Genomic DNA, 25,050 nt, shown 5'->3' on the forward strand with positions numbered 1-25,050 from the left:
CTGCCGACACGTGCTGAATCGGAATTTCATGCATGTCATCCACGTGTGATTCTCATTTAGATAGGCCCGTCCAGCTTCTGGCTTCTTCGTGTGTTTAATCAGACTCCAGCGTGAACACATCAGCGCTGGATGGGGTGATTAGATGTTCGGGGCGCTTCAAAGATGTCACATTGGGGTATTCTGTTAAAATCACTAAACTCAAGGATAAAATATTAGACCAAAAAAAGGCATATTCTCCTAAAAGTTGCTTATCAGTGCAGATTGTTTATGCTCCCATCTTTCTGTTGGGCTAACTCACATGGAGTGACACTGATCCTGTGCTGTGAATACAGTCAGCATGATGCAGCAGAGACAGAGGACAGAGGACCAAACTCATTACAGCCAAGGTAATTGCTGTCTTTGCTCACGCAGAGATGGGCGCGATGGCTGCTGGCGGGCTGTTGTTCTGAGGCCAGTGCTGCCGCTGCCGCATTGTCGCCGTCGCCAACGGGTGTCATTGTTAACAATCAGAGCGAAGGCGGACACCTGCTTGTGTTTTCTATTAGAGCCGGCCAGTGATGAATGAAAGTCAACGTGAAGGCATCTCTGCGGGCATCGGAACCCTCGCATCAAACCACATGTTTTTGAATGTTTATTGTTTGTTATGAAAAGTCAATTTCACGTCTGGCAGTTTCATAGTAAATGACATGAGAAGCGACCCCCCGGGGTCTGCTTTTGTTTCCTCCGTCATTTCATTTGAATCGATGGGCATTATTGTGCCAGCCGTAATCATGCGTCTTTATCAGTCGTCTGAATTGGAAAGAATGAGTTTTGCCCGAGTTAAATTTGAAAATGAAACTGTTGGCAGTTGACACTGGCATGTGAAAGTAAATAAATAAATAAATAAATGCTTGAACTAATGAAAATTAAGAACATGATGATGAAGCGAAAGGTTCATATCCAGAGAACTTTATCATGGGAATCTCGTGAGCGGAAAAGAAAAGCTAATCAAGGGAAGACAAACAGATGTGGTGTATATCATGGACGCTCGCTGACTTTAATTAGTGATGAAGCTGATTCTCTATGAAAAGACTTAATGCTCAGTTGATTTCCTGCATTGACAACCAAAGACAAACAATGACAACAGACAACAAACAAAACAATTTGTTTGTTCATGGACGTTTAGACAGCTGGAATGTACCTTACGCAAAAGAATGTTCAAGCCATTGCCAGACGTCACTGTTTTTGTCAGTGCATTCTTGCCTCTGCAGAACAAACTCATATTTTGTTTTTCAGCTGTGTATTCACTGAAACCCTGCAGCTGATCGCTTATAGCAGCGGGTCAAATGCTCTCTGACCAGTCACCAAATACAGAGACATGCAGCCACGTCTTTGTGGTGCATTTGTCTCTGTAGTTTGTGTCTCTGTGGTACTTTTGTCTCTGTAGTTTGTGTCTCTGTGGTACTTTTGTCTCTGTAGTTTGTGTCTGTGATTATTTTACTTCTCCTTGTGAACATTGTGTGTCTCTGTGGTTGTTGTACTTCTCTTCGTGAACATTGTGTGTCTCTGTGGTTGTTGTACTTCTCTTCGTGAACATTGTGTGTCTCTGTGGTTGTTGTACTTCTCTTTGTGAACATTGTGTGTCTCTGTGGTTGTTGTACTTCTCTTTGTGAACATTTTGTGTCTCTTTGTGCTCGTCTTTATAATGACTTTCTCATGCGCTGTTAATGTAAAAGCCCAGCTCGGGGATATGTTGTGACTTTTGCCGCTCCCCGTGGTTCACAGTAACATCAGCCGTTACAGTTTGGCAGCGAGTGAGAGAATTAAGGGCAGAGAATGAAAAGTGAAAATGAATGTGAAGTCCCCGCTACAAGAAAAAAAAAAGAAAAAAGAAAAGATTCCACTGCGAAGTGGAATTTTTATCTCTGATTCTGTCAAAACCCTCCATCTAGAAACACGTTGTGTGCCATGAAAGAGTAAAAATCTTATTTCAAGTAGAGTTGAAGCTTCACCACAGGGTATCATAAAGCCATCAATGTGCTGTTATGTAAACCTGTTATACAACAAATGTACATGTTGAAAAAATATTAATTACACTTCTGTCATGAGATAACACATTATGACAGTAGCAAACACACGTTCAGCATCGGTTTCCTCCAACATGTGCTGCCTGGAGGAAGCGTTTGAAAAGAAGGCTGTGTTTTTATAGCTGCACTGTTAAATAAATGCAGCTACCGAGGGAACAAGAATTCATAAATAAGTGTCCTGCTGAGAGCGACGAAGGTGGGCCCAAAAGCGAGACACAGCAGGCGGCCATATCGGTGGCAGAACTTTTATTTCAAAGTAAATCACAGGAAGAGGTTTGACGGAACAGCAGAAACGGGGAAACGACTCATCAAAGGCTGAACTAAAGACTGGTCCTCGATTTAGTTTGGAAGGGCTCCTGTAATTGCAGTCTCATCAGCAGAACCTGACCCGTTTTGGCCCTGTCAACCATTTACGCAGGAAAATACCAGCGCTGCTCCCTGAAGCGCGTCCTCTCATTTTTGGGGGGGTTTTAACCTCCCAAAACCTCAATGTATCTACTTGTGTCCTGTGCTGGTGCAGTTAACAGGTAATTACATCGTACATTGCGATGCATTACATACATTTCCCAGCTTGAGTTTGTGCTCTGACTCACTGAAGCGTACATTTATTCCGCAAGCTGTTGTGCACACTTGGACTTAATGCACGCAGTATTTCAAACTGGGAAACTAAAAAAAAAAAAAACAAAAAAAAACAATGTTGATGTTAGTTCCAGACTGTGACAAACAAAAACCCAAGACACAAGGACGGAGAAAACGTTATCTTGTCAGCGCCATGTAATCCTGGCTTTATTTCAGTATTCAGCGGTTGATACTTCAGATCCTGCCACCTGACATTTCGACATGCACTCATTCAGTCGGCCCACTGTGAAAAGCTGGTGGGAAAAGAAAGAGACAATGCTGCTTTCCGCCCTCTCAAGTCTGACCTGCCGCGGCAGACTTCTCTTTCCTTTCAAGCTTTGTGCGTGGCCTTTCTTGCTACTCAGTGAAGACACTTCAGCTGTATTCCACTCTTTATCAACACTTCTCCTCACATACATAACTGTAGAAAATATGTTATAAAAGCATTTGGGCTCCTCTTTCACACGCCTCTGAATGTTGACAGTCATCTCTACCTCCGTGAGCACATTCTAACAGTTAAAACACACAGCAAGGTACAGTAGTCACATCACAGTAAAGATGCCCACTCAAATACGGACTGTATTACGAGCTGTTAAATATGCATGCATAAACAATCTGTAAATACAGTTTGTTTGTTTTTTTCTGGGACAATAAAGATATCATTAAAACATTTAAAAAGTTAAACATTTATGAGTCATACAGATATTGAGTTTTCTGTTCGGAGGAGGATTTTTTTTTTTCCAATTTGTGCCACGGTCATCTTGGTCAAAAATGTATAACAGACATACATAAGGACCTGCACTGTAAACTCTGTTATCCACCAATACTAATCACAGCTTGCAACATACAAACAGCTAGCACAGTTAGCTATTAAAAGAATATTTTAAAAAAATCATATTTCAGATCATATGAATGATAATCTTGTGGTGCAGAACCATGCAATTTTATTTTGCTACAGTGATATTATTTAGTAAAAGCCTTTAAAGCAACATTATGTGACTGTTTCACCTTAAAATAACAGCTTCAAGATCATGTTGATGGTACAGTGACTTGTAATATGGTGAATGGTGTCACTTGCTTCTGCACGGTGTAACTTCAGTGAGAGGGCAGGATCACAGCGTTATATACACGTTTACATCACAGTGGTGTTGCACTCAGGGCAGGGGGGGTGGGGTCACACAAAAGCCAATTTCTGCATAATGTTGCATTCGTTCTGTTACTTTTCATGCAACGAGTGTATATATATATTTTTTTTTTTGCACAATTTCTATATAACCACAATATCACTGGCTGTTTTGAGAGTTAATCGACGATGCATCCAAAAGACGTCACAGACGCACAGTGATTAATCAACTTGCTTACCCCCAGTAAAATTCAGGGGGGGGTTTAAAGGTGCAATATGTAATAATTACTGTTGAAATTACAAATTACAAATAAAAATCATAACACAACGAATTGTAAATAAAGAAGAGTTTTGAAGATATATATATTCATTTCTATCATTGCATGTTGATTTTCTGTATCAGGCTGAGTCTAACCAAACATGGCTTTGGAAAATTCAATGTACTGTTCATTTTTTTGCCTTTTAAGTAAAATGTTGAGTACCTATCACTAACACTGAAAATGCCTAAAAAATGTCACAGATTACATCACCACTCCGCAAATAAATGCACTTTAAAGTTCAGTAGAGTCACAATTGGAACGGAAACCTCTCTTTAATTATGCTTTCAGGGACAGAGAAGTGTTTGTCAGTAGTGGCAGCTGGAGACTTGCTGGCAACGCTTCTGGACGGCCAATCTCAGTGCACAGCCACAGTAACAGGCAGCATGTTTTGAAGCAGTTCCCCTGATGAGTGCAGGTGAGATGGATGGAGGCTGTCGGGAGCCATCCTCAGACACATGCTGCCATCAGCCAGGGCAGGGGCGACCCTGAACGTCCTGTGGGACGGTCGGATGGCTACGATGAACTTCCTCTTAAACGTGTCACTTAGTACGATGTAGATAAACGGGTTAATGCAGCTGTTGGCGTAGCCCATGCTGATAGCGATGTTGTAGGCGTACAGGAAGGCAAAGGTGGGCCGCTGCACTCCAAGGTGGACCAGCTGCAAGATGTAGTAGGGGGCCCAGCACGTGAAGAACGCCAGGCATATGGCCACCGCCATGCGGGTCACCTTTCTCGTCCGCACCCTCAGGCTGGGCTGGGGCAGCGGGGCAACCGTAGCTGACATGTTTTGGAGAATCTTGAAGAAGACCCCGCAGATGACCACCCAAGGCAGAGCAAAGGCGAGGAAGAACTGGTAGAGGGTGAACCAGTATGTATCTGTGGCTGGGTTGGGCAGCAGGAGAGCACAGCCGACTGAGCCATCCTTGAGGGGCATGAGTCCTGTGTACATCCACACCGGAGTGATGGAGACCAGTGAAAAGACCCACACCAGAGCGACCGCCGCCCCGGCCACGAAGGGGGTGCGGACATGTTTGAAGCGGATGGGGTGGACAGTGGCCAGGTAGCGATCCAGGGTCATCACAGTCAGGATGTACGTGCTGACAATCTGGCTGTTGGAGTCCAGCGCCGTGATGACGGTGCACATGGTGCCACCGAAGCACCAGGAGCCGTTGCCCACAAGCTGGTGGATGAGAAAGGGCATGCCGAGGAGGAAGAGGAGGTCCGCGATGGACAAGCTGAAGATGAATATGTCTGGGACTGTCTGCTGGGAGCAGAGCTTGGTTTCCTTCACAATGGTGTAGATCACGATGCAGTTACCAACGATCCCGAAGAAGCAGATGACACCAAAGATGCTGGGCATGAGCACATTGTTGTACTGCTCATGTTCTGGCGAAAGGGCTACAAACAGGGTAGTCTTTGTTAGTCGCTTGGTCTGTGAGTCTATTCTCAAAAAACATCCTTTGCTTCAATATACTTCTTTTAAATTGCTTTTAATTCGATTAGATTTAGATTTTTATCAATGTAAAATGGACACGTCCTCAAAAAACTAAATTAAAAACTTAAAAAACACATCCTAACCTTCACATCAAAATCGAATTAGCACTACGCAAGGTCAACATTTATATCAAAATGAATGCAGTATATTAAAAACAAATAAACATACACATAGCTGCACCATATATAACTCCAACACTAAAACCACTGGATCGACAGAGGGGGGGAAGGTAACAAGGATCTATTAAGAATGCGTGGAAAATAAATTGGACGAAAGAGTTCGTGTTAAAAGAAAACAAACAACTTACCTTCCTCTGGCCTGAAGGTTGTAGGAGACGAATTCGACATGTAGGCAGAGTCCATCCTAAAATGTGCTCAAAACAGTCAACTTACAGTTTCCGAAAGAAATAAAGACCTGCGACATGGGGTACCGTGAGTAAAGGTGCAAGAAAGGGCTAACACGTGTATACATATAAGCAAAGAAAGAACGAAAGAAAGAAAGAGAGAAATAAAGAAAGAAAAAAAAACAGCAGAGGAGGGAACGACGCGAGCTTGTTTAATGTAGTTCAAACTTCTTCCTCGGTGCGCGCGACAGCCGACGGATCCATGAAGACAACATCAACGACGTCACAGCTCTGACATTTCACTCAACACACACACACACACACACGTGCTCGCCCGTGTGGCGGTCTCAGCTCTCTGAGGAGAAAGGTGGGCTGCAGCTTTACGTTGTTGGTGAGTAGAGAGGTCGACTCGGACCGAGAGTGTGAGACAGTGGCAGGTTCTTCTCTTAATGTCGTCTTTTTTCGCCGTGATTCTTATTTTAGACACATTTTTGCTTTATTTTAAACATACTGTCCCTTGCTGCCTATTCGTTCTTTAATAATATTTGAGGACACACATGTATAGATACACTTGCGCCTTATCCCTGCTGTCCATAGTTTTACTGCATACTCTCATATTATTATATCATTATTACTGTAATTACTATCATCGGTATTTTTTATTATTATTATTTTTTACTTATTACATACTCTTCATCCACTGTGTAACGCGCCTGAACTTGTACAACCTGAGCGACGGTGAAGCATCCTGAATCTCCGAGTCTTGCATTCCGAACAGTTCCTGATCTGCCCGCTAGGTGTCAGTACCGTCAAGGCATTTGGTGAACGCGTCTCTGGTTGTCGCACACACCAGGCCTCCGAGGCTCACAATTCAAAGCAGATGTTCCAAAAGTCAAAACAAGTGAAAGGCGGCCAACTATCAGCCAAGCAGCGGCTTGTGCAGTGGGATAAAGGTGGCAGCTAGCACGCTAACTCACCATTGACAGTTATTTTCTAAGAGGATGAAGGCTACTCTCTTGCTTTTTTCTTTTTCTTTTTTTGAGCAGCTCGCCTGGCACATCTTCAGAGTGGTGAGTGTGCACTCTGTGCATATTTGAATAATACGGTCAATTTTTAATGAGAGGAACCAGCTGAAGAACTGCTGATCGCTCGTGGCTTATAAAGTAGCTTATTATACTCAACATAATAAGTCACTTTATCGAGAAGTTACACAGGTCAGAACACTCAGCGCAGTTTTCACTGGCATGTCTACTTTTACCACCCGACTGCTGATGCCAGGCGCTCGTGTAGCAACAGTTCGATGTTATATTTACACTCATAAATCTTGAAGCATTGAGATGCCTCAGCCCTATCTAGGCCTATTCAATCTAATATTCTACCTCACTGTCATGGCACGATTACGTAACAATTAATGAATTATATGGATCTGTGCGTGCGTAATGCGTAACCCTCCGATTTGGATCACACCAGCACGAGGTAACCTTTAATAATTAGTGGGGGGGATAACGAAAGCTAGTTGGAAGCCAGTAACAGTCCTGTGGTGGGTTTGGCAGACAAGTGCAACAGACTGACAGGGAGGAGCTCCAGTCACAGGGGCGGGCAGACCCTCCCAGCGCTGTGGAAGGAAGCGGAAATAAACGTCGTAAACCTTATGCTAGTAGCTACGTTTAGGCTCCTCGGACGGGGTGTAAGCGACATCAGGCGTACATCGTTTGTTGCCTCTCAAGAGGAAACGGGGAGCGGATTATCGCACGATAGGGTGTTTGTTTGTTACGGTGGCAGCGTCGAAACGGAATATCTCGAGTGGTGAGTTTTCTTTGTTCTTTCCCCTCACGTAAAAGTTGTGTACTCTTTCCTCTCGCGACGCAGGCTAGGCAAGTTCAGTAACGTTAGCTGGGCTAACTGTGCCACAGAGCTAGCAACAACAGCTTGCGCTATGAAAAAAAAGGTGTTTTCTTCCCTTTCACATTTGCCAACGTGCAGCTAGCTTACAGGCCTCGGGCGTTGATAAACACCCTGTGTTTATTTTGGAGTGGGCAGCTGTGTTGAGTAATGTCATCGTGGTTTTTCCCGTTGCGGTAAATTAACGGGGTTAAGTTTGAGATTCACACGGCATCGCAGTTATTGTTATTCGACCGTTAGCCGGTATGCTAGCTCGAGCGTTTCTAGAACACTGGGCGCAGGCTGCCTGTTGGAACGGATTCGATTCACTCGCACTCGCGTGAAAACGATCCAAAATCGCGGTCCGATGCTCGAAATGGCACATTTCAACGTGTTAGAATCTGACTTTGGTCTGACATTAACAACACCTCGAGATGGTAGTGAACTAAAGAGGATGATCGCAGTCTGTCGCCGTTAGACCTCGGCTTCCCTTGTCATTACTTTGTCTCTGCTAACGTAACTTCTGTCACTGATGCGCCGTGTTGATCGCCTGTCTTCAACTACTGGGGCCACGGGGTTGACTTGTTGACTGTTGTATAACTGTAAACAATGGCCGCAGTCCCATTTTAAGAATTTGTTGTTTCGTTGCTGTCAAAATGCTTCTAGAAAAGCTGATGTTGTCGCTGTTTTTGAGTAACGGTAAACATTATTCACGACGGGACTGTGTCTGTCAAAACCCTGGCGTTTGGCATTTACAGATTATTCTTGGTGAATTCATTAGTCTAATGTAGTCATCTGGCCGGCTGTCAGATGTGAATGGCCTCACTGGACGCAGAGCCGTTCGTTATTAGTGCGAACCCATCACTGCTGCAGGGGGCCATGTTAGCAAACAACTTAATGAGATAACGTAGCTTCATCCATTTAACTCAGCAACTGCAGGTTTAGCCAGAGTATCAGTGACGGCTCGGTTTAAGTAGGCTACCGACTTATCTGTGGCCCCGGCCAGGTTGTTGGCTGTCAGGAAAGTCTTAAGCAATTTGCCACTGATTGTAAATTTTGCGTCAGTATCCTGTCTTCTTATGAAGGAACATGTAGGAGATTGGAGGTGATCATTAGAGCTTGTGTATCGTATTTTGGATATTGTTGGATCTTGAGGGAACAAAGCTTGTGATGTCCAGAGCACAAAATCACTCTCATGACCTCAAGAAAACTATAACTGAAAGACTGAAAGACTGATTTGCATATTTTTCCGACATTCTTTAACCAAAACCATATTCAGAGGGTTTTTTTTAATTCTCGCCATATTATTTGATTCATGTATCCAAAATATGAATCTTCATATTTAAGAGCAAACATGTCTCAAACAATTTTTTTTTCTTAGCAGTGCAGTCGTTGCCCCATATTACATTTTTAGTGTGATTCAGTACAGTTTTGTCTTTTCTTCGCAGGCACTTTACTGTAACCTTTATGTGAGGTCAAAGCACTAAAGGAACGGGTCACAGACGGGAGGAGAGACTCGGAGAGAAGCATCTGGCCACAGAAGCCTGGATACGTGTTTTTATTTTTTATTCAGTTCCTCATAAACAACCACAGCCGAGCAGTTTTTCTTTTCCTGCACGCAGCAACAGCAACCATGGAGGCCATTGCCAAATACGATTTCAAAGCTACTGCTGATGATGAGCTTAGTTTCAAGCGTGGAGACATCCTCAAGGTAAGCGACAACTATTTGATCGTTCAGTGTTAAGGCTTGTCTGCATTACTCACCAGTACATGGTTTCTTTCCTGCGTGGTTAATCATATCCGTCTTGTCTATAAATAAAAACAGCGAACAACACTATGCCAAGAGTTGCCTACATTAATTTAACATGCGAAGGAGATGCAGACGGTTATAATCATCACCCAGTAAAGCAACAGTACCATATCTTTATCTTATGCTGCGATCGTTAATACCTAATCATACACTTGTCGTATGTATCTATCAAACTTAAACAAACGTTTAATAAGAGAGAAAAGATCCATAGGCTCGGGCTGTAAACTGAAATCCAAAATACTACTATCTGATGGTACGTATGTTAACCTCATGTGGCAACAGAGCAACAACATTTTAGGCCAAGATGCTGCGTGGCCCATTGCATGATGGTATTCTAAAGGAGGTCCAGTGATTATAGAGGCAAAAGATGCAGGGTTTTTGTTCTATTGTGAACCACCTAAAGTGCTCTCTGAAACCCCAGGCTTGCCCATATCCCCAGGCATGAGCTGCTTATTCAAAGCCCTATGCTTTCTGGTCGCCTGAATAGAGTTTGTCACTCTCCGACCTTGATGAGATAGCCGGTTGTTGCGTCAAAAGTACATACTGCAATTTTCCTACACAATGATTCTCTTTGGATTTAAATGCAATCAACATAATCCCTCTGTGTAGAGGTCACGAAGGGCAGGATGCTGAGGCGACACTACAGACAAATGAGATAAACTGTCTTTATTTTCTAAGAAAATATGCAAGGCTATAAAGTCAGTTTTTTAAAGATAATGCATGACTTCAAGAATTCCTCTTTCAGCCCCTTGGCTTTAAGGTCAGTCATTATTTTACTAAAAACGGACTGCCTACAGTGCAGATGGTTCTCAGAAATGCTGCTCATAAGCTATTGGCTGATAACTGAGTGAATAGCCCCTTTTGTAAATGATACATTTCTAAAAGACCACACAGCTTTGTGTATTTTCACTGTAACCTGTCATCCTGTTTTCATCATAACACCAACTTGCTTTTACGGGCAACATCTGCTTTTCCAGACATGCAAGTACATGGAAAACTGCTGCGATGCAACATTAACAAATGCATATTTGTCTTTATGTTCATATCAGTTCTTTCTTCCAAAATATGTGATCCAATTTTTAGAAAATGAATGTTGTCATCAGTACGGCAGCACAGGACTATTTTTGCCGAATGCAGATGGGAACAAGAGAATTGTATCTGGTATTAAGGGATCAACAGTGAGCAGTAAATAAACATCCTCTAAATAGCTTTACCGTCATATTCCTCCCACTGAATCTTAATGCTGAAGGGCTTCTGCTTTCCACTCCATATGAGATGACACTGCCCCTGTGCTAATGATTCAGTAGCATGCTGGAATGCTTTATGGCAATTTGCATCAACGTAACAAAGTGCCTTAATATTATACTATAGTATGATATACAGTATGTAAGATAAAAGTCATCTGTCATGGATGAGTTGACCGTTCTATCAGGGGATGAGCGCTGTTTCTCTCCCCTGAATAAGAGATTTGAGGGGGGAGTTTTGAAGAGATTTCTTATCTCACCAGGGGGCCTAGAGAGAGGGAGAGACAGTCAGCTTAGGAAACACTGAGTTAAATATGAGTTCTTATAAAATTTGCATATGAGAAGTGAAAGGACTGTACTTCTCTAATTTTACAAGCTAACTATCCTTTTGCAAAATCTGGAGCTTTTTACCAAATGGCAGAGTTCCAGACAATATGTTAATGAGAAATACCACAGAATGTTTTTTTTTTATTCCTTTAATTTGACATCTTAAAAGATGAGACATGCATGTTGGCACACAGGTTTAGATGAAACTGCATATTATTCTGTGACGTGTTTTACAATCTAATCTAATGTTCTGCTACTTTTCGTTCAATTTTGTTCTAAATTGCGTTTCTCAGTTCCCCTTAAGTGAAGCACATTGTCACTCTCAATTCTTGATTTGTTTCCTTCCTCACACACTCTATTTAATGCATTTTCCAAGTCCTTTACAGAGGCACTGTTCCTCAGAGCCTCTGCTTTTCTGTGGCGAGATAAAAAGCACAAGGCAGGTGTTGCATACAGTCATTTTATATCAGAACAAAAATGAATCAGGAAAACACCATTGTTCAGATTCAGTCAAAACCTATGTTTCAATCCCTACTTTGGCTCAATGAGTTTAAATAACCTCACAAATGAATGAGACGTAATAACAGATAAAGCCATACCAGAAAATGACATCACTTTACTGTAATCCAGCCACTGAAACAAGGAAGAGAAAAGACTTAGGCCCTGTCACAATATAACCATAGTCAAAACTGAATGCAGTATTAGGACTGTGGTCCTAATGTACAGTTGTTCAGTTGTGATTGTGGTACAATTTACGATTGGTGGGAATGATCATAACTTCATCACAGTTTTCATTTTCACTGAAAAAACTGCTAAACTCATAATGACATGACTTTTGTTGCGGTCATTAACAATCAAACATGTTTTCTTACATTTGGAGAACAACACTTTGTAGGTTAGAACATGTCTACAGCTCTGCAGTGCTTCATCAAAACGCTCTTTTGTCAAGTATTTGACCCTTATGACTTTGATGGCCATTTGTGCAGCATACAATTTTGTTTACAAATTAAAAGACACTTCTCATATGTCCTGGCCTTACATATTTGACAGTGAGTGGGTAAAATACTGAAAGTGCGCAGCCTCAATGGCCACAGAAAAAAAAGCTTTACGTGTTATTTCGGTTCAGAGAATGAATTTGGAAAATGGGGAAGGAAAGCCTGCAAGAACGATGCCGCCAGCACTGTCCACATTTCATCTGAATCATTTGTTGGCCGCTTAGCCCAAAGGACCAGTTCACTTTTTTGAGACCAAATGAATCAGCTTGTTTGTCAGACACCCCCCCGCCCCATGCATTTCTTTTATCCTCTATTCCTCCTTTGTTCCTCTTCATAGTACTGACACATTAGTCTCAAGTCTGAATGTTTCCCCCCTCAGGTAACTTGTTTGAAACAGGATGGAACAAGCTTCTGTCATTCACTGGAACATCCTGGTACTGGGTCGGACTCAAGCTACCACCTTATTGAGCACTCTAAGGCTGTAACTAAAAATGATCCAGTGGATCTAACTAGATCTCATGTCCCACCAGGATATCACCTAGTTTTTCATACATGTAGTGGCACAAAATGTCAACTGTGCAGCAAGTAACACTAATAAAAGACTGAATTTATAATGTTTTTTGAGGTTAATTATGGTAAAGATTAGAATGGCCCTCTCTCAAAAATCCTGAAGATCAGTGTGTGCAATGAATCAGACCTCTAAAAGTATGCTGTTGGTTAGTTTGGGGCTGGTTAGTTTGGTGTTAGTTGTGTTTACGTGTTGTTTTTTCTGATGATTACTTCTTGGCAATGGTTGGTTATTTCAAAGCAGTAACTGCTAAATAAACCTACATCCGTGTTTCTCGCCCACTATCTCACTTTGCTCTTTGCACTCTGCTTTTTAGACCAGTTAGATATTTTGTTACATAACAGTTGTTTAAACATCAATAATACTAGAGTAAATCCCTCTCTCAATCAACATTATCGGGAATAAAGGAACATACTCAAGGAACAGATTAGCAAAACATAAACAAGCGAACAGAGAGCCGGATCTGTTTATTTAGATCTGTTACTGTATACACAAGCACTGCACAGTACATCTAAAAGAAAGCTTTCCTGAGGTGGAGTGTGGTTATAGTGGCTCCTTTGCTCCCATCACCAGTGCTATCTGTCTGCTGATACTAATACTAAACAGCTCTGCTCTTAGGACAAAGGCTCCCTCTCATGAGAGAGTGAGCCTGTGTTAAGGCTTCACTTGTATGTAGCATCCTTAACTTCTCACCATTTTCTGTATCAGTGGGAGATGGTGGCTGTGTTGCTAACTCTAGCCTTCACATACAGGAATATCTGATCGTCACTTTGTTCGTCTACTCCTGTTGAGTTTGTCAGCATTGCAGTGATTGTAATTCTTTTTTACTGCTGCATTTAGTACACACAGATTAAAGGAAGCCGGTGTGGTTTGGTACCGAAGACATCGAGCAGGTTTTGTAGCAGGTGTGATCAGCACTAGCAGTGTGGTCAGTTTCAGTCGAGTGACTCACTAAAACTCACCACGATGAAGCCTGAATATTAGGCGGCTCAGGCTCTGGCTTCATGCCACACAACCACACAGCAGCATTCCTCCTCGTTTCAATTGCTTTTAGAAAAGGCCTTTTACATAAGCATTATCGGATGCCACCGAGGGGATGAAGAGGTGTTTTAGGGACATGAAATCCTGTTGGGTCCAGCTATTTAATCATCCTGAAATGACGCTCATGCTTTAGCACTTGTCAGAATTCCCACAAAGGTGGGTGGTGGCAAATGTTTGTTGAATATTAACCATGAAAATGAGATTAAATATAATATGAAACGACATTAACAACATTTCATTTACGGTCTTTAGCTGTGCTTACATGGTTAACATTAGTTTAGTTCACATGGACTGTTCTTCTTAAATCTGATTAAAATCCCTCTGATTAGAGATTCCAACTTGACTGTTTACATGGACATTTAATAAAAGGAATCTGATAAAAATGTGTGTTTACATGCCCCAAGTATGTAATTAGAATACAACTTTTTTACAAGTGTAAAGTGCTTCTACCCACCCTGAAGCATCTTATCTGCCAAAAACAAAAAGGATGTCTTTCCAACTATATTGAGAATATTCCATTTATTTTTTTATTTATTTATTTATTCATTCATTCATTCATTCATTCATTCATTCATTTAAGATTATCAGCACCATCTGTGAATACACTTTTCGCATCCATTACGAGTAATGCTTAAGACGAGTAATTCCCAAACCCCACATACACACCCTAGCACGTCATGTCAATCTACACTCTCCCATTAGATCATCCGTAAGTTGGTCTGGGTCGGAACCACTTTTGCGATTTTTGACTTTGAGCCTTGTAACATTAGTAGGCTGCCTCAGACTCCACTGGTTCTCAATTTGGTCATTCGTTTGTTTGTTCCAGTTTTGTTCGTCTTTTCAAACACCATGTAATCGCAGCTATTGATGCAGATTCTTCTTCAATACACGTTTAGCCCAAGGGCTACAACTATTCTGCCTGTTATTTTTAGAATCAATTATTTAATTGTTTCAAACAAAACAAAATGTCAAACAATTGTGAGAACTACTCATGGCAATTTCTGGGAGCCTGAAGTGATGTCTTCAAGCTTTTTTGGGTCAACCAACAGTCCAAAACCAAAGACTCCTCATTTACCATCATAAATGACAAAAAAGCAGCAAATTCTGACATAAAAAAGTCAGAGCCAGTAAATGTTTTGCTTGAAAGAATGACAAGAATGATTAATTGTTTATCAAAATAGTTGGCAATTTTCTTTTGATCAACTAATCGATTATTTGTGGCAGCCTAGTAAGCATTCACTTTGTTCAACTGCTCCTGCTGTCATTTAAAATGTTTGAGTATGCTGCTGTGTTACAGAAAAGCACATTTATCAGATGAAACAAAGCTTGTGTTGTCCATCTCTACCAAGATATGTTGTCCAAATCTGTCAGCCTGTCCAGTCCAGGCCGTCCTCCTATTTAGCAGCATTGAGTGTAAAGCCAACATTTAGTTTTCTCATTTGCCAGTTCATGAGTAGCAGCGTCCCAGTATAACAGAGTCTTCAACCCCTCACAGTCTTTTTTCATATGAAAAATGGCTCAACAGTCTCATTTCAGTATTGCGGTGTCTTTTAATGTCATAGACATTTAATTCTTTATACTATAAATCTTATTTTGTTATAAGTTCAGAGCTTTTACGCTACACATTGCTCTTGCTCCTTATCAGTAAATGGCACACAGAGCTGTTGCAACCACCTTCCTGTTTTATCTTTAAAAACAGTCTAACTGTTTCAACTCTTGTCCTAATCTGAGCATGAGGCCTGATTTGTTACTTTAGCCTGCGATTCGGAAAACAGAAACATAAAACGCATGGGCGTGTGGGCTTGGGTGTAAAGTATAATGTGTGTGGGCCCATGACAAATTTGCATTATGCAGACTAGCTCAGTTTCAGAATGTGGTCTCCCATCATGCATAGACAAAAAGGGGAAGTTGCTGCTTCTGGTTGCATGGTTGGTACAAAGTCTGGGAAATTTCTGTGTTATTTAAGTTGGGAATATATTTTGATTAAAATATACTGATGTTAAATGCAGAATTTAGCTTTAATCTGGTGTTTCATCTACACAATTACTCTATGGGCATATGGTAAATTAAACAAAGTGGTATTATACATCAATTGCTGTGGGTGTACAGGAATTCTGTGAACTATTTTTCACAGTTATAACAATATTGATGTTATAGTAGGGGCTTGGAGAGTCAATAATTAAGTAGTTTAGTTATTGAAAATGCTTACAAGTTGACATTGAACAGCTAGATCAACACACACAGGCTTTTTTAACATTAGCACTTCCTCCTCGCCACTATTATTTTACCTGTAGAAGTTTACCTGCAAAAAGTAATTTGTTGAAGTTAGAAATCAATTTTTTAGAGAGTGTTTCACTTACGTGAGAACTGATTCATAGCCAGTTATTGTATGACAGAATTAATTACTGGTAAATCATCAGTAATCACATTCACAGCTGTCTCTTTTTTTTCTCAAATACATTAATGCACATGTCACATGAGCATTTTAATATAAATCCAGTAATCCAAGAGTTCAATCCTTGTTTCAACAGTTTGGTAACCAAATCAGCTGTTTTCTGTTTTTACCCTGCTCTCATTCTGCCCGTTTTCTGTGTCTGAAAGCACATCTAGAGGCAAAGCAGCAGGCAAGTGGAGGCCACAGTCGAGTCTGGCCATTGCCCTGAGCACTGTACACTTGTTCTCATTTCCTCCTTAAATAAATAAAGATTAACAGCCTTGCGAGCTGACAGAATTAGCTTCCATCAACAGATCTTTGAACTCGGCCTGTGTAGCACGATCCAAGATCCGCCTTTCCTCCTCGCTACTTCTGCAAACTGTTGTCTGCAGTTTCCAAACATTGTTATTTAAACTCTGGTCAAGCCATACTACTCTATCAGTATTTTATTGCAGCCACTAATGAAACAGTATGTCATAAAACTGCAATTCAGACTCAACACAGGAATTGACAGAGTGCTGACCAATAGATTACCAATGGAGCCGCGCGCTTTATGGAACAGTAAAGCCCTCGGTATTCATTATAGGAGGCAAATGTCAAACTATTGTAAACATAAACTCCTTTTACACTCCGAAATTACATGTTCACTCACTAAAATTTGTACAAACCACAAACACTGAGACTTCATGAAGAGGTTTGCAAGGCCTTGGAAATATCAGAACAACAGCACTATAGAATGGTAAAAGATATTGGACTAAACCAAAACTTCAGTTTTTTGAATCATCAGGACAATTTCAGTTGGATATGTGTCCCTATTAAACTATTCTCCTCTAAAGTGTATTTACATGGTACTGTTTCACACTGAGCCAACTTTTAGTGAAACTAAATATGAATATCAGATATTTTCCAAGAGAAAGACCAGACTGTAAACCACCACTGCCCACTAATCCTGCTGCCTGAAACCTTTTGGAACCCAGAGTCAAATTGGGTTAAAAATCTGTGGTAAAGTTGTCTAGTCTGTCTCAACATTAGTGTGTCCTTGTGTCTGTGTGTGTGCTTACGTTAACGCCACAGCTTAGCTGTTTTCACATCCTGTTTGATGTGTCTTCCAACCCCCAGCAACTTCCTGTGTCTCCACAGCAAACTCCAGCAGCTCTACAGTGTGCACCTACTGCGTTACAGCACTGAATTTACAGAGAATGACAAGCCCCATCCTACTTGACAGGGAGTTCAGCGGTGGCACAGTAAAACCTATTTGGCTTTAGGAAACATTATTAAGTTCCCCTTGTGACAACTGTCTCGTCCCTCCTCAGGGCTTGTGATATTGAGGAGGATGGAGCTTTTAGCCAGTTATTTCAACACATTCTGTTCAGGCCCCCCACCCCTCCCCTGATTAATGGCTCCCTCATTGCCTATTAGTGCTTCGTGTATTGATCTCCCCTCTCTGTCCACTTGACCGGCGAAGAGAAGCTGAGTTGTATCAGCCCTGCCTTGCACTGCCTGACTGACTGGAAAGACTCATCAGTCTGAGATCCAGTCCCAGATCGCAATCCCATATGATTTTTCCTTTCTAAACACCTTAAGTTCTAGTCGGCAACAGTTTTTTGCAGATTTCTTGGCTGTCTGCATGAAGCAGCAGTGCAGTTGTCTATGAGGAGCTGAAAGGTCAATAAATCGCTGATTTGTAGCTCACTGTGCATGTTATTACAGCTTAGATTAACCATACTTACACTGCTAGAGGCCTTGTAGGATCTCACTGGAGTCCCAGAGTCTGTGTGTTCAGTTCACATTTGCATAAGAGCTGACTATTTTCTAATTAACTGCTGAATCTCTAGAGAGTAAGCTTAGATAAGTACATTTCTGTCTCTGTTTTTTTTCCCTCTCCCTCTTCCCTTTGTCTAATTTTAAAAAGTGACCTTGTTACTGTAAGGAAAACTTTTCTAAAGGCTTTGCTATAAACTATAGCTGTAGGATATGTGGCCCATGTGAATGAATGAATTAAAGGCAGCCTGTAACACAAAACAAAAAGTAATTAGTCTGATAAAGTGTAGTTCAGCAGTTCTGTCTTCCGATGCAATACCCATGCAACAACACTGGTGCAGGTTTTTGTTTTCATAGCCTGTGTTTGTAAATGGATTTTCACTAGTCGGGCAGAAAGATGAGCGCTAAGGGGAAAACATGTGGTCTACTTTTAAAACAGCAGGAACAACAACCTCTCTCTGCTAGTGACGCCACCACCAGCATGCCGCTGTTCCGGGGCCAATGGAAGGAGATGTGGAAACTGCAAATATTGCTTTAGCTCAGTAATGGAGGAGAGTGTGTTTGCATGAACCTTTTCCTGCTTTTTTCCCTTTTTAGTTGTTGCAAGCTTCTTAGCAGCACACTTACTTGTCCCAGCAACTACCCACTCTGGCACAATGGCTGCACATCTTGGCAAGGGTTAATATGTTTGCAGTCATGCCTGCTGCTGACATGGATGCTCAAACCTGCTCTCTTTGACACTTTGACTCTCTCTATTTCTGTGGCCTTCCTTTGCCAACAGTTTGTTGGAGCAGTAAATTGTACTCAGGTACAGCCTGTAGACCTTATGCAAAGAACGGCAGCAGTACAGGTGGTGCTTAGACACTTTATAGAGCTTTTTCGATTATGGATTTGACACAGTATACACAGTCAACAGATGGCTGTGTCTGAAATAACTCGTTCACTTATTCACTACATCCTGTGTGTTGTAGATAGTACGTTTACATGACCACTGAATTGATATTTCTGGCACTTAACTATTTTGACAATCAATCATTTGGAGTAACTTTTTTAAGTAAAAAAATTAAAAGGGTAAATTCTATGAATCTGGCTTCTTAGATGTCAGTATTTTATGGTTTCTTTACTCCTCTGTGACTGCAAACAGAATTTATGTAGGATATTGACAAAAGAAGACACTGGATTAGCATGTGGTAGATAGAGTACATGTCGGTGAGCTGAGTCCATTGTTGAGGTTTTTGAGGGCACTATGTAGTGCATACATTTCAGACTATATATATATATATAGACTCGTATATGATAAACAATATGATATATTGCCCATCCATACTGTGTCATAGCTAATGACAAACTGTGGAAGGTAGAGAATGTGAGTTTGATATTGAGTGGAAATGTGTATGATTTTTGCACAGCATGGTTAAAGCCTGCTGTACCTGAAGTTTTTCACTGCTTCAGCACAGCAGGCTGGGTGGAGGGTGGAGTTTTGATACACTGGTTAAAAGATATTTCCTGTTGACTAATTGACTGTGCAGGTGATGCATACAGTTCTGATTCATTCCACAGTTCCTGGCCTGGCAGCCAAAGTGGGCAATAGTCTGTTTCTTTACTCTTCAACCATCTAAAAATTAACAAGCCATGCCAGGTACAGATGACCATGATAAGAGCAGGTTTAACAGTGTTTCTTAGTGATAAGGTCCTTCCTCCTAACTCTGCTCTAATCATTAAAAGATGACTACTGTATATACTATATATGCCTTTAAGGAGGTCGGCAGGATAGACACGCTAATCCAGTACAGACAAGCTGTGTGGCCGATTATAAGAAACCATCTAATGCAGGAATTAGGGCAGCTCGGGTCTGTTTTATCACCATCCCGGACATAAACATCTATATATATATATATCACTTTTGAGATTAACTCGACGTCATCACTGTGGCTTCCACACACAAAAAACACCATAAACATGAAGATTAAGCCTTTTAAAAAGCAAGTTCATGTCACAGACAATTTTCAGTACATTTTCTACATTCTGTCTATAATTTCCGCATTCTTTCCTGCAATAAAGAGAGGAGGAATGTCAGTGGCTCTACAGATCCAGGTTAGATGTTTCAACCATGGGAATGGCGTGGGAATGAAATGACAACTTTTCTGTCATTGGATTGATGGGGCACCATAAAAAGGCATCGCGCTAGCCGGTTACCGCAGATGGAGGACAGTGCACTCCACAGAATAAAACATAGCTGTTTTGGCTGCTCTGAATAAGAGATGCCCTCATTTTATGCCATTTGCCCCTGAGGAGTTTTCCTAAGCTGATCACAAGGAGTGTGATTCTTCAAAGTGCTCCTCTGTCTTCTTCTTTTGCTCCTTCACAGCTTCTGTCGCATTCTCATGCTTTTCCTATTTATCCCTCTTGATCTGGCTTCTGTCACGGTTTTGGCCCTTGTTTTTTCACTCTTCTTCCCTTTGCCGTCTCTGCCTCTTTTCTCACTGCTCTACCTCCTGAGCATTGAGTCAGAGAGCTGTAATTAGATCTCAGTCCATCTCACATCCACACCACTCCCTCATGATGTGTCATAAAGTCACTGACAGCTGTATTTAAACCAAAAGTTATCATCCTCTTGATTTTTTTTCTCCTGTGCTCCACTTAAGTTCCCCCTCTGCACCGGCTATGAGTGAAAAATGATAAATGATTTAAAAGTTTGAGCAGATACTGATGAGCCAGTGTTAAATACAGTAAATACATGCCTGATATGGCCATGGTGACATATCTCATGACACGACTGGACGGTGACAGATCATTAACGCTGACTTTGGATTGGGTTCCACTGCTGTATGGACTGTTAATTTCTTTAACAACAGCAGTTAAGCTCTCATTCTTAATGTGACAGAAGTGCAACAGTTGTTCCTAAATGCACACAGTTGCCTAAGCTGTCACATCTGTTTACTGCACAACAGATTTGGTCACTTTTTTTCTTTTTAAGCTAGAGTCATTAGAGGGCACTCGCAAAATAAACTGCACTGAGACGCCAAGCTGTGATAAACAACATCATGATGTAAGAGACGATCCTGTCTCCAGCTGCCTGAGTCCAATTGATGTCAAGAGGAGGAAGGATTCTGGAGTGGGGCTAAGCCAAAATTATCCTTCCACATCAATTATCACACTTGTACTGTTAATTAATTTACCACCCATCTGGTTTTTGCTGGTGGGCTCATCTTTTCAGGCATTATGACTTATTGTTCAGTCATTATGAGATGGTCTTTTTTTAATCTGCACCAGTTTAACTGTTAGATTGCCTGTTGCCTATTTTTGGGTTTCCCCGGATTTCTTGAGACAAAGTTGGCAATGGCTGGCTAGACACCATGAGTAGCTTGCACAGTTTGTGCACTCATTTTCAGGTGTCGGGCCTTTTTATGTGAAAAAAAAACCATGAAGATGACAAGTAACAGTTTTGGCTCACAAACTTGCCAAAAAACCCACCTCATTGGCACTCTCACTGGAACTGGCATTATCTAAAAATTATAACGGATGATGGGACACATGGCTGATAAAAGTGCAGTTTTGTTTTTATTAAACAATATAAAGCACTTAAACCCAATAAAAAGAGGTATGTATTTTATCAAAATTGATGTGTGTTACATGAGTCTAATTGAATATAATTGACCTCACCACAGTGAATTTCTGCTTTCTAAACTGATCTGTCAAGTACCTGCGCTTAAAAAGATGGATGACATTACTGAGATTTGCTATCCAGTCCTATTTACTCCTGTAAATGAAGTTAACCTGTCTTAATCAAAGCCACACATTTCTTTAGCTCGCAAATTTCAGGCAATTCATTGATTATCTTGATCTTGCGGATGATGTGAACGTGTCATTGTCCTGATTTCATCCAAGTGTTGTGTGTGATGTGCACACTTTGTAAGGGCATTGAGGCGTTTGCTAATTAAAGACACCATAGCTTTTGCTTCAAAAAATTGCTTTTGCATTTTGTCGGTATTTAAAACAAAGGCAGCAGACAACAGTTCAAAGGCGTCCCTCCTTTAAGATGGCAAATAGTTGTATCCCCTAATCACTATATAAAAATACTTAATTATCGAGACTATAGCTGTAGCTATAAACTGTTCAGTGTGGCAAACAATGTTATTAACAGATTGAAATTAAGTCAGTCCGTGCTGCTGTAAGCACTTACCAGCGTTTCTCCCCCAGTCTTGCAGTACTTTCCATAAATATATTTTCCTGAAATATTTCAGAAAATATTAGGTTCATCCTTAAGGTATGTTTATGCCTACGACAGTGTGGGTGTTGTTACTATATTATCTCAAGTTTGAGAACCACTTCTGCATGGGAGTTGGTAGACTCCAAAACTGTTCTTCTGGGTGTCCATAACTCATTGTTTCCCCTGGGTTGGAGGTGTAATGCGTGTTTAAAGCTACAGTCTCTGCTCCATAAGGGGGTGCGGGGCTCTCCATGTGGTAATGGCCTCAAGCATTGTTTTAATTACAAGAGTGTTACAAGCCTTCATTTAGTTGAATCCAGTGTAATCTCTTTCTGTGTTTTTTCTTTATCTGGGTGGCACTCATTGCCTCCCTGATCCAAGTATCCAGCCTCCCTGCTGGGAGCAAAGGAGGTCAGACTCATTTTGACAGCTAGAGCTGTTTTGTTCTGGTCTTCACGCAATGAGCCCCACCCCATCAGACCTCCCATATCTGCTGTGATTTAAAATGTGTTTTTCTCTCCATTATCTGTGTTACTTATCTCTGATAACCCATTCGCGGTATTTATACCAATACATTGCCTACTTTTTTTAAAGGCTTGATCCCCCAGTCCCTGAACACTGTCCTAGATACTGTACTGTGAAGGGGTTCAGTTTGTCCCCTGAGTAAGATCTGGTGCCACCACGGGGGTCACTTCTGCTGCCAGTATGTCAAAATACCAGGCCTCAGATTCCATTCCTGCAGGACATCCACACAGTTGGCACTGACACACACACACACACACACACACACCACTTAGTAAGTGTACCATTACAGGCCTTCTATTCTCACGTCTTTTTTGGAGGGTGTGTGGGAGCCAGGCCCACCTGATGGCTCAATATTGTCTGTCAGAAATGACTGTGTAGGACTGACAATAGCAACTCTTTTGTCGGTGTTAAATCTACAAATTCTGAAATATTCTGACATCTTCGTTGGCAAGAAATAGACTTGATACAGTCATGATATTGGAAGTTTAGTACCATTTGAGCCAATTTTATGTGTTCATGTATTATCTTTCTCCATCAGCTAATGCCCTGTGTTATGGAGGGTGTTAGCCTTTAAATGAGTTAAATGAACCACTTCAATATCTGACCCCTCCATATTTAAAAGATCACTGCCCTGAGCTCCATCTCACTGTGATGTTCCTGCTTTGTCTAGCATTGTAAATCCAGTGCACACCTTTCTTTTAAAGGGGTACACTTTCGCCCCTCCTCTCAAGCCCAAACTCATTCTTATATATCAACTCACTATGATTAAGTGAGCTGTCGGTGCAAGAAGCGGTGAAATCAGCCGCTTTGTTTTTGAAGCGCTGCAATCCATGCTGTTATTGTACCCAAGTGGCCTTTCAGCAGTTCGCACATCTCAGATCTTATAAACAGGGTTAGGATTAGGGTTATTCTAATACTGCTTTTCCACTGGTCAAAAATCCCACTTAAACCCTCTTAGATCGGGCTTTTGTGTACACTCTGCATTTACACCTGGGTTAATTGACTCTGCAGTAGACAGGTTTTTATCACGTCGGCTCGGCTTTCATCTAAACATAAAACCTGGGTGAACATTTAGAACATTTTAGAACGTTTTATTACTGGACAGAGTTGGAGGCAGAGCTCCGTTCATTCCTATGAAAGCTCCTTTAAAGCCAAAAAAAGATCACTAACTTGAATGTGGATAAAGTCATTTAATCAGGCTGCTCTTCTAGACTTCCCAAAAGTTATCCGACCAAATGGCTTAAATTATGATCGAAAAGTCATTTCGCAGGGGTGATGCTCAAAATGATTATGATTTATGATTTTATTCACAAATGATAGAATTTTTTAACTTCAGTGAATGCAGGGTGTTTCCAAAGTCAGTGAGCAGTTGTGTTAAATAGTTGCGTTTTTTTAAAATTTTGAATGAATGTAATCGTGGTGACTGTGCCAAATCCACTTTGTATCTAGTGGCCAGGTGGCTAATAAATGTTCAAATGTCACTAGACATGCTATAGATGACCATTGTTTAGGGTTTTTTTGGTGGTGAGAGAAGCAAATCTACCAGACACTTGTTTATTTTACCAAAATTTGGCTGGTGCAACTTTTGAGTCCTTTTCCATGACTGAGCAGCTCTAGTTTAATTCCTTTCCGTTCTCATCCCCTGGCTCTTCTCAGTAGTGACTGATTTTGACTTTGCATATGACCAGGTCTTCGGTTGTACCTGATAATGATGATGAGGATAATAATCTGTGGTCGAGCAAGATAACAAAAACACTGTTTGATGCTGTCACGGTTACCGTCTGGTGTGCAGACAGTTTCATTAAACTTGGTAGCACACCCAACAGGCTTTGGCCTCTGAGGTTCTGATGAAGCTTTAGCTTGTCTGTCTTTCTGTTTGGCTGACCTGACTCACGCTCAGATTAACTCACACTCTGGGGTAATCCCTGCTCCTGATTTATTGCAATCCCATGTGGACTGTGCAGACTTGGTTTATTTGGCATCTTGTCTTCTCTGTCCCCACCATTAGTCTGCCTACTAGCTCGCTCTCTACCTCCATTGCGTGTCAATTGCAAGGCAATGCTTTGTAAGTCGGTCCAATGCATATCTTATGCAATAATGATTTCTCGAGCATGGCTTTCTCTTTTATCCACATACTTAGTGTCATACAAAGGATTGGCTTTGTGACATTCAGTTTTAGGTAGGCGGGAAAGGGAAAGTGAAGATTTTAATCTCCTTATGGTCACCACTAAACACTGCATCCAAATCAAAGCCATTTTCAATAGATGGCAGAATAGAATGAGAGCGATC

At 41.3% G+C, this 25,050-nt stretch overlaps 2 protein-coding genes across 8 annotated transcripts in view; one reads left to right on the plus strand and one right to left on the minus strand.

Moving 5' to 3' along the window:
* Positions 1–2,822: 2,822 nt before the first annotated feature.
* Positions 2,823–8,089, minus strand: mchr1b (melanin-concentrating hormone receptor 1b). 2 transcript variants are annotated; one of them, XM_037088833.1, is made up of 3 exons: positions 7,958–8,089; positions 5,930–5,985; positions 2,823–5,525 (listed from the first exon to the last, which is right to left on the minus strand). In XM_037088833.1, the coding sequence occupies exons 2-3, from the start codon at positions 5,982–5,984 to the stop codon at positions 4,483–4,485; spliced, it is 1,098 nt and encodes a 365-aa protein (XP_036944728.1). In that variant the 5' UTR covers position 5,985; positions 7,958–8,089; the 3' UTR covers positions 2,823–4,482. The 2 variants fall into 2 exon arrangements, with proteins under 2 accessions (XP_036944728.1, XP_036944727.1); XM_037088832.1 differs by lacking the exon at positions 7,958–8,089 and having other exon boundaries at positions 5,930–6,304.
* grb2b (growth factor receptor-bound protein 2b) overlaps positions 6,929–25,050 on the plus strand; it is a 33,471-nt gene continuing 15,349 nt past the window's right edge. Inside the window, exons 1-2 of one of the 6 annotated variants that reach the window (XM_037088835.1) lie at positions 6,929–7,035; positions 9,295–9,557. In XM_037088835.1, coding sequence (XP_036944730.1) covers positions 9,480–9,557 — 78 coding nt within the window. In that variant the 5' untranslated portion in view covers positions 6,929–7,035; positions 9,295–9,479. The other 5 variants (XM_037088837.1, XM_037088834.1, XM_037088839.1 and 2 more) reach the window with 5 other exon arrangements.

The sequence above is a fragment of the Acanthopagrus latus genome, chromosome 23 (genome assembly GCF_904848185.1).
Source record: "Acanthopagrus latus isolate v.2019 chromosome 23, fAcaLat1.1, whole genome shotgun sequence".
Lineage (NCBI taxonomy): Eukaryota > Metazoa > Chordata > Actinopteri > Spariformes > Sparidae > Acanthopagrus > Acanthopagrus latus.

Excerpts from the sequence above, each read along its gene's own strand:
- mchr1b (XM_037088833.1), bottom strand. The coding sequence starts at position 5,984 with ATGGACTCTGCCTACATGTCGAATTCGTCTCCTACAACCTTCAGGCCA. Across the intron at positions 5,526-5,929 it reads AACCTTCAGGCCAGAGGAAG|CCCTTTCGCCAGAACATGAG; the intron begins GTAAGTTGTTTG and ends CCCTGTTTGTAG.